Source organism: Lolium rigidum, chromosome 1 (genome assembly GCF_022539505.1).
Source record: "Lolium rigidum isolate FL_2022 chromosome 1, APGP_CSIRO_Lrig_0.1, whole genome shotgun sequence".
NCBI lineage: Eukaryota > Viridiplantae > Streptophyta > Magnoliopsida > Poales > Poaceae > Lolium > Lolium rigidum.
Window position 1 is genome coordinate 253,542,299 of NC_061508.1, and position 10,159 is coordinate 253,552,457.

Genomic DNA, 10,159 nt, shown 5'->3' on the forward strand with positions numbered 1-10,159 from the left:
CGTAGTGGGCCGAGTGGTTGGAGCGAAAGCTACGGCCTCTCGGTCCCTGAAGTGGCAGGCACCGCGTGAGGCTGGTTTCACAGAGCAGCGTTCACTGCCCCCTTCCAACGGTGGAAGGATAACAGGCCGCTGCATCGCGGGCCCGCTCCGGCCCAGGGTCCTTCCATAGCAGACCGCCATTTTTTTTCCCCATCTTGTCCTTTTTTTCAGCATACCCCGGTGAGAACTAAAAATTATGGTGAGAACTAAAATGCGATATAGCGATCTATTTTTGTTTTCCCACGTCACCGGTTTTATATGGTGAGAACTGAATAATCGGGGTTTTTTTTCCGCCGAGAAATCCTTGAGAGCTGGTGCAAGATTTTGCAAACGAGGTCTAACAAAAATTTTCTAGCACCCTTTCATCATGTCCTTTCGTTTTCAGCATACAGTATGTGTTTTGACGAGAATAACTATTGTGAGAATAGAAATGCGAGTATGATTCGGAGGTGGCGTTTTGGCTCATAGGAGCAAATGCTCCTATTATACAAAATAATTAAAAAATAATTTTAAAAATGTTAAAAAATTCTGACATAATTTTTTTGTTGTACATCGTGACATTCTATGTTAGTGCACAAGTTTTCATGGAGAAACAACATTTTATGTGACATGTACAAAAAAGATAAAAAAATATCCTGTACGTAGTCGTGTTATAGCATCAAAATTTGTCTTTTTTACTGGAGCCACAAATTTTTATAGTTTTTTTTGAAAACTTGTGTACGAACATAAAATGTGTAGATGTACATGAAAATTTTTAGTTTAGAATTTTTTGACACTTCGAAATGTAGATTCACACAATAGGAGCAAATGCTCCTATGAGCCAAAGTGAATATCCGGTATGATTCCACTTCTCTTTCTCAAATGTCACCAGTTTTATGTGAGTACGTTGACTAGATGGAGTGTCCAGCATTGATGAGTTCGTTTTTTGTTTTGTTTTCGCCGAGTCGCTCAGCGAACTCTTCCGTCACATCCAGTGCACGATCTAAGACTCTTTTTGACTAACGGCGCCGGAAAATAGTTTTCCTACAGGAAAATGTATTTATAGCTTCACTTGCGGAAATAAACATAAGCCGACCTTAGCTCAGTTGGTAGAGCGGAGGACTGTAGTATTCGCAGATAAATCCTTAGGTCACTGGTTCGAATCCGGTAGGTCGGAAATTCCTTTTTGGTTTTCTTGTTGTCAACAATTTACTTCATTTTCCACCAGAATTTTATGTTCGTTGCTACATTTTTCATTTGCAATAAAATATTACGAACCATTGGTGATGGTCGTGAACTTCGATGCGAAGGGGCCAAACAAACGTAATATTCTCAACCCATCTGTCAGAAATGCATCCTAAAAATTTAGGCATGAGATTTATAATTGTTTCACGGCATGTGAGTAACATATGGCGATGCTACCATCCTTGTTGGGGACAGATTAGGTCGGAAATATCTGTTCTTTTTGTGAACAATTTACTGGGGCCAAATATCTTCATTTTCTCCTAGTATTTTGTATGTATTGCTACATTTTTCATTTGCAATATAAAATATTACGAAGGACAAATATATTGGTGAATGATGGTCGTGAACTTCGATGAAGAGGGGCCAAACTAAAGTAACATTCTCAACCCATCTGTTATGTTATTTGCCGATGTGGCGTTATTAATTTAACGTAGGGCCAAGGTCTAATGTTCAAAGAAATGCATCCTAAAGTTTTAGGCCTGATATTTTTTTATTGTTACGGGCCCTGTCAGTAACATATGGCGAGGCTACCATCCTTGCTGGGTATAAATTACTTTTAGGCATGAGATTGATTATTGTTTCGCGGCCTATCAATAATGTATAGTGAAAAAGTAATCTGTCAGTAGCTTATTTTTAATAAATGACATTTTATTATTAAAAATATTTAAGCATTACATCCTTTCTCTGCATTTTTAATAAATGACATTTTATTATTAAAAATGACGCGTTGTAGAACGGAGCTTAGCTCCACTTATGAGGATGAGCGTGAACTCTTTCTAACTAAGGGCGTTGGAAGAAGGCATTAAGTCATCAACGGAGGATGTTTAATCAAATTCCCGCTCCTTATAGAGCTCACAAGGTCATGCGTAACTCATACAAAAAAACTAGAAATAAATTATTGCGCTCTGGCGGAAGGAAAAGATTGCTGGTACGAAAGCCGCTATTACACCACTGGTGGCATATTTTTCGTGTTCGCAGTTGTCATATTCCCTATTAATGACTGTGACAACTAAAAGAATGTTTTTCGATAGACCTATGACATGGATTCCATATGAACCAATGGACCATGACAAGTAGTTACTATTAGAAATGACCCAAAATTTCTTAGCAATAGTTGAAAACATGGCTAATGTTGGATTTCGATTTCTTATTTTGATAGATAATGAAAGAGTTCAAATAAGCAAAACAATTGGTTCTATTCTCGTGTAGATAGCTACCAAATAACAACAACTGCTCCCACTCTAATAAGTAACTTAAACATATGATCCACACGATTGAGCCTTTTGCTGAATACATAATTCATTCGCAACGCTACATGGTGAATATAAGGTAGAAAAAGTCTTCTTCAAAGAACATATTGCACACGACAAGTATATATTACCTTAGTAGGCGACTCCTTCAAAAAAGGACACCACCAAAATGGGGAAGACCCCTAAATATGACGTCAAATGATCCGAATGACGCTTATACCAAGTTTTGGCGGCACATTGGAGAATGGAGATGGAGATCCATACTAGAGAACGCGGTGCAAGAAGGCCTTAGGTTCACACCAAGTAAATTACCTTACTAGCTGAGAGCTCGAACACCTCCGCGATGGGGAAGGTTCCTTAAAAATGACGTCGAATGATGTAACTGGCGAATTATTCCAAGCTAAAACCCGAGAATTACCCAATAAAACTAAAGATGGAAAATAGTATCTCCATTTTCAAGTTACTTTTCTTCTTGTAAGAAAAGGGTGAAGCATGCCTTTATTAAGTGCTACTCCCTGTGTTTCATAGTAAGTGTCGCAACTTTTTCAGGTACGATGTAGTAGGAATAATAAACAAGAATGTGTCTCTTTTTGCATGAGCTTTTCTTCCTTCACTAGAAATTAACTAAGAATTGCTAAAGTTATTTTTTTTTCATGTTAGCAACTCAAATGATTTAAATTTTGTTTCTTTTTTTTTTGCATCAATTCAGGGGATGCTACGAATCTACGGTACAAATCTTCACCGTTCATGAGAAAACGTACAATGATGCTTGCAGCGATGCAAACGGAGCTGGAAAGAACTGAACTAAATGTACCATACTTGTTTTCATATAGTTTTTGCTGAGTCAAAACAAATATAGAAACCCCAAAAACGAATATGTAGCATATATTATCGAAAAACAAACATAAAGCAAATAGAATGTGAACACGGATACAAAATTCTCTGTAGTAATCAACATTGTAGTAAATGTGGATAGCATAGGAAGATAATTCAGGCACAGCTGGCGCGAAAAGATCAAATACACTTTTCTCCCCCAAGTACACAGCTTTCCTGAATCATTTCGATTTCATCAAACACTGTACTAATGTGTGCGCGAAAGATCAAACAAGCCAAAGCCTCGTATTGAGTTTTGCCCCCAAACCGCAATAGACTACACTACACTACTACAATGTCGCAACCCTCGGATGCATGTACCTCCTGACTACTGATTGCACGCCTCTTCTTTCCTGAATCATTTTGGTTTCATCAGGAATCTCCTGAATTGCACTTCCTTATCAAGTACCCTATCGGATATCACAGCATTGCCTTATTAACAAATTTCGCAACCATCAGATGCATGTACCTCCTGACTACTGATTGCACTCCTCTTCTTTCCTGGATCATTTCGGGTTCATCAGGAATCGCTTGATTTCCTTTGCAAGTGCCTGTCTGATATGGCAGGATTGCATTTTGCAGCACATGCCATTTCTCTGAATCTCAGCGCCCTCCAAGTCCCAGTGTCAATGTAAAACTGTTTATACCGCCTGATCGTCTCACCTCCTCGTGACGCTGGAGCTCTGAACCCTGCTGCTGCTCTTGGACCTGCTCCTGCTGCTGCTCCCAGCCCTCTTCGATGACGACCCGGGGCTGAGGCTGGACCGGCGCGACGACGCCCGCCTCCGCGAGCTCCAGCGGCTGTTCCCGAGCGCCGCCTTGGCGACGCTGTCCTTGGCCACCTCCCGCGCGCGCAGCGGCTTCACGGCCTGCTTGTTGAGGTACTCCAGCTGCGGCAGGAGGCCCGACACCGTCTTGCGGAGCGTCTCCTCGCCGACGTTGGCCTGCACGGGGTTGCCGAGGATGTTGAGCGCCCGGAGGGAGTTGTAGTTGGCGACGAGCTGGCCGAGGCCCTTGGACGTGGTGATCCTGTTGAAGCTCACGTCCAGGACCGCCAGCTTCAGCAGGCGGTGCAGCCCCTCCACGTCGCTGATCTTGTTCCCGGCCAGGTAGAGCTCCCTGATCGCCGTGCAGCTCGACAGCCCTGGATTGTTCAGCAAGATAGAGCACGCGGGCTGGTCAGTTTCTTTGAATCCTGATTTGGTTACAGTATAAGATTGACAGAATGACATGCGTCCGATTCAGGTAACCTTATTTTTATAGAAGAAGGTTTTAGACAAGTTATGTAAAAAAAAAGCTTTTAGACAGGCTTATATACGGTGTTTGGTGAAATTTAAGGCTGGCGATGAGTGACCATCGTATTTTGCCGTCTTGCAGCAAACAAGGACGGCCGCATAGGTGGACGCCGGACGCAGACGAGGCCATATTTAAGGAGTACGTACGTGGTGACCAGTTGGACCAGCTAGCTGCTCACCGACGGTGTGGCATCCAGTCACGCATCGCCTGTCTAGTGTCTAGCAGCAGTCTAGTAGGGAACAAGGAAAGCTGCGACGGATCCAACACGATCGGTACTGAGTACTGACCACGTACATATTAGCTGCGCCGTCGCGAGGAACATCGAAAACTACGAACCGGAAAACAGGACGGACGCGAGATGTCCATATCGGTTCTGGACCTTCAGGTTGTGTCCTGCGTGGCCAGGTGAAGGCGAGACATGGGAACTCCTGTTGGGGCTGGGCGTCTACCAGGAGCCAAAAGCTTTTTCCCAGGATGGATGACACGACTCTCCCCTGTCGAATTGCTGTGCACGGCTAAAAGCCTGAACTTTGGACCATTCTACTACCACGTACCATAACCTAGCAGGGGCCAAGATCTGAATACTAGCAGCAGCAGTAATGCCAGCCATGGAGAAGGACACTGAACCATGAACAAGATAGGGTTTTGCGAGCCCAGGGTTTCACCAGAACGGGTGCCACATGAATGCGAAATTAACTGATGAAATGTTTGGTCGCCGAGAAGGAAATGGGTGGGTGGTTTACCATGGCCGATGCGCGCGATCCGGTTGTAGCTGAGGCTGAGCACGCGCAGCCTCGTCAGCTCACGCAGGCCCTCGATGCTGCCGATGTTGTTCCTCGACAGGTCCAGCGTGTGCAGGCCCCTGGGCAACGATCCAGCCGCGATGTGAGCTGCCAACATTAACCAACATGTATACATCTCGATTAGATTAGCTCAAGATGTGTTTACTGCCGATCACGACTAGAAATCTGTAACTTACCGATGAGGTTGCCGGAGAGGTTCACCGCCCGGAGGCTCGAGAAGGCGGAGATCACGGGGACGACCTTGAGGCCCATGCCCGACACGTGCGCCACCGTCGAGAACGAGTTGAGCGTCTGCACGACGCTGCTCGCCTGGACGGCGGCCTCGTTCGCCGGGCTGCTGCGCCGCCGCGTTGGCACCGCCTGGGCGTGCCACTTTGTCGTCCCCGACGACTCCCCGACCTCCACGATGCCGTCCTCATCCTCGCCATCCTCGGCGTGGATCAACGAGCTGCTCACCCACGCGCTGACACGGTCGAGGGACGACGAGGCTTCCGCCGAGAACGCCACCCACTGGCTCGGGATCGCCCGGGCTGGCTCGTCCTCCGCGGGGTAGACGATCTCCTTGCTGCTCTTCTTGGACCCGACCGTGTCGGACGTGTACCCGTCGCGCCGCTGGTGGGAGCGGCACGCGTCGTCGTCGTTTGCGTCCGCGGGCGGCGGCGGCGATGACGAGATGGGGCGGTGCAGGTTGCGGTGGCTCCACAGGAACAGGCTCCACCAGAGCTTCCGGCTCCGCGACGGGAGCACCTGGCTCGACGACCGCCTCCGCAGCATCACGCGGTCCGCGCTGCACGTCGTCCTCACCGACGACGCCGGGCTCGCGCCGCCCGGCTCGCCGTTCACGTCGGGGCTGGCGAGCAGGCTGGCGGCGGGCAGTGCCACGAGGTCCTCGTGCGAGCGTGACTTGGCAGGCGCCAGCGTGTCGTCGACGGCCTTCCAGCCGGACCTCGCCGTCTCGATGTTGGAGCACGAGCGTTGCAGCCTCAGTGGAGTGTTCGGCAGCGTGCGACCAACGGCGCCGGGCATGATCACGTCGTTGTCCGGTGCGCCAGCGGCGCTGATAGCGTCCTTGTCGCCGCCGTCACTGCTGCAGCCGGACGAGTCCGCGGCTGCACCGATGAGGCCGACGTTAGGTAAGACCCTCGCCGTCGAGGCCTTGTCGTCGTCACGGCCTTGACGTGCCAACTCAACGGCTGTCTCAGCGGCGACAACCTTCGTGTCGCGTGCTGGCGCGCCGTCAACGCTGCCGCCTTTGCAGACGACAGGAGGAGCGGCGTCCGTCCCGTCCATGGACTCCACCGGTTTCACCTTCTGCCAGTCGTGTCCGTTGGCCCTTTTGCCGTACGGCACCTTCTTCGCGTCCTGCGAACACGCCATGGACGATGGATCAGGTACACGAGCTTATTGGTCAATTATTTTTATAATCCAAAAGTGCAAACACGTGACAAGCGTGCCGGTTCTACCAACTAATAATCAGCAGAAGATTTCCAACATCTTTCAAACACAGTGCAGCTGGATAATTAAGAAGCGAGACCGCTGCTGTGCTGTACTGACCTTTGATTTCTTCCTGCTGCCGCCGAGCAGAGCGCAGAAGCAGCCGATCTTGGCCATCGCGGAGGCTCGATCACGCCGCAGCTCGTTCAGTTCAGACTTTAGGTAACTTGTTCTGAAGACACCGTGGAGCAGGCGTTGCAGCTAGGGGCTGCTTGATTAGCCGTTGCCTTTCATCCACCGGTGGCGGCGCGTCGGTTAACGGCGGTGCGGCGGAGAAGCCGTCGGTCGTCACCGTCAGCGGCGCTGCTGCACATAGCAAAGATGAAATCGTGATCAGATCATTTCCTGCAGCGCCAGTGCCTGCGGTGGTCTAACAATGACAAACTAACAGGGAAATATGCCCGGTATATTTTGTCTGCTCTGCATCCTGGTAGCGAATAGCGATAGGCAGGTGGTTCTGTTCCGGCGAGGTTGAGCTAGCAGCTAGGGGGTGTCTGTCTCGATCTCCCTCTTGGCGAATCATATCTTCCATTGATCTAGGATCGTAACGCTCCACCACAATTAATCTGGACCTTGTCTTTTTTTCAGGAAAATCTGGGAGGTGTGCATGTTCTCTGGTCTAAAAATGGCGAGGAAATATCAGAGGAGGCCAGAGCATTACCAGCTGCTGGGACGGTGCCGATCTCGCGGAGGAGGGGGACGAAGAACTCCGTCGTAGGCGATCGATGCAGCCGGCCGGGGCGGCGATGGATGTCGTCTGCACTGCGCTCACGGCTGGGAACTGGGATCACAGGAGCAGGAGAGGAGGTGAGGGAGAAGCGCGGGCAAGGCGGGCGGTGGAAGACGATGAACCGAGAAGAAGCGGGCGAGGTGGTAGATATAGGTCGCGAGTCGCGCGGGGGAGTGAGTGAAAGCAGCTCCGGAGGAGGAAACCTACGATGGAGCCGGTGCGGGGACGCACACGCGCGCGCGGCTCAAGCACGGCAGTAGCTTCCGAATCCGACGTCACCCGTGCACGCACGCACCGATCGACCCAGACCAAACGATACATGCATACAGCCTTGTGCTGTTTGGACTGGCTCGACCGTTGCGCGCGACGTCGGGTCGTCTCGTTCGCGCAGGTCAGACGAGAAACCAACGCGTCTGTTTTGGATTTGAGTTTGACGATGACGATGACGATGGGATCAGATGGGGCTTTCACTCTTTTGGACATCTATATTGTTTGGCAGCATGAGAAGTGTGGCGACGTATCAGATCAACTCTAGAACTCCCTAGAAAGCATGACATAAAGTAGGGGTTTTAGGGCCACAGCCCCTATAAATTTTCAGGGTTGCAACATCCCCTAAAACTGCGGCCTCTCCGAAAACACCACCAAGATCGGCTCTATGAAGATGCAAGCAAAAGATTGGATCGATATGACCTCGCCAAGCGAGTGCGAAAGAGCTTTTGAACGCCGCCATCGAGGCAGCTAGGCGTGTCCCTCCTAGCCACGAGGACTGTATCTCCTCCTTGCTCATGGGATCAAAAGGTCGACCCCTCCCCGGCACCCACACGTACGACGAATCGATACGTCGGTGTTGGCTGAGCTCATGGCGTGAGTATTCTAGCCTTTAGGCGTAGGTGGAGAGCTCCGTGAGGGAGGGGGGAAGGTAGAGACAGGGGAGCCTTCTACCCGAGAAGAAATTGTGTGCTTCAAAGGGCGAGGTTGCACCTATTTAATTATATTAGGGGAGGAGAGAGGACCATATTGGGAGAAGGGGCAGCCCTAGGGTGGGGGAAGTGTTTCTACAGGCAGGTCCGAACTCGACTATGATGCAGTGGTTGAAGACTAAGATGTCAACTCCTTTAGCAAGTGCATCAAAGGCATCCAACAAGGGGTTAGCGCAGCCATACACGATGAGACGATCAATAGTACCGAAGTACCAGTGCATCCGGATAATAACGGTGAGGAACAACCACCTAACTCTGCTAGTCATACCAATTTTATGTAGCACCGACATCAGACGCTGACGCCAGACGCAATAGCCTCTTTTCTCCAGGACAAGAGGACGTCGACATGCATACCGAAGAGGAAGAAGTGGACATAACCTCCTTAATCCACACTCCCGTCAACCCTAACGATGCAGATGCATCAGAAGAAAAATAAAAGCAAGGCACTTCTCAAGGAAGCGCAACACCAATACTTGGAGCGGATGACCCTCGACGAACATATCTAGAAACTCAAAAGCCTCCAGTCAAAAAGAAGAAAAGCAAGCGACAGGGCGGATCCGACTATTTTGGAGTGAGACACACTCCACTGTTATGCATTTTGCGTTGGAGAGAGACATGGTCCACTATTACATTTATTTGAGTTTCAATAGCTCTCTAAACATTTACTTGTTTTTCATATATGAGAGTTGTTTGGTTTCATTTGGTTGGCGTTGGAAGCATGAAAAAAGTTTTATGTGTATGTGATGCAAATGGAAGCATTTTAAGACTGTGGCATAGTTATTTTTGCATATCTTGCTAGATGTTATTCTCATGATGAGCTTGTTAATTATGTTTTCATTATGATTAGTCTCAAATACTGAGAGTGTTTAGTGTGCCATTGAAGGTTCAATGTATTGTTTTTAGCATACAATAGAAAAAGCATAATATTGTGGTATATATTCTCCTGCGGATGTTTTTACCCTTGGCCGCGCTTGGCCCATGTACTGGCGCCTCGTCGCCTCGTTTGCTCCGCCCTTTCGCCTATTTATTCCTCGTATCGGGAAAACCCCAGAGATGAGAGCCTCCATCCAAGAAAAGTTTCGACGCCGCCGTCAACCGAAACCCTAGTTCGGGAGGGTTCTGCAGTCTATCCCGGCACCCTGCCGGAGAGGGAAATCACCGCCGGAGGCCTGATGGCGTGTAAGACACACGTCCATTGGGAACCCCAAGAGGAAGGTGTGATGCGCACAGCAGCAAGTTTTCCCTCAGTAAGAAACCAAGGTTATCGAACCAGTAGGAGTCAAGGAACACGTGAAGGTTGTTGGTGGCAGAGTGTAGTGCGGCGCAACACCAGGTATTCCGGCGCCAATGTGGAACCTGCACAACACAATCAAAGTACTTTGCCCCAACGTAACAGTGAGGTTGTCAATCTCACCGGCTTGCTGTAAACAAAGGATTAAATGTATAGTGTGGAAGATGATGTTTATTTGC

General features: G+C 48.9%; 1 protein-coding gene and 1 non-coding gene across 2 annotated transcripts; one reads left to right on the top strand and one right to left on the bottom strand.

Moving 5' to 3' along the window:
• The first annotated feature begins 1,109 nt into the window (after positions 1-1,109).
• TRNAY-GUA lies at positions 1,110-1,195 on the top strand. Its single transcript is given in 2 exon segments — positions 1,110-1,146; positions 1,160-1,195. It is a non-coding gene; the product is annotated as a tRNA-Tyr (tRNA).
• Positions 1,196-3,550: 2,355 nt separating this feature from the next.
• LOC124683515 lies at positions 3,551-7,096 on the bottom strand. The gene is made up of 4 exons (XM_047218013.1): positions 7,040-7,096; positions 5,662-6,847; positions 5,426-5,572; positions 3,551-4,530 (listed from the first exon to the last, which is right to left on the bottom strand). Exons 1-4 carry the CDS (start codon positions 7,094-7,096, stop codon positions 4,046-4,048), a joined length of 1,875 nt encoding a protein of 624 aa, XP_047073969.1. The 3' UTR covers positions 3,551-4,045.
• Between the last annotated feature and the right edge of the window lie 3,063 nt (positions 7,097-10,159).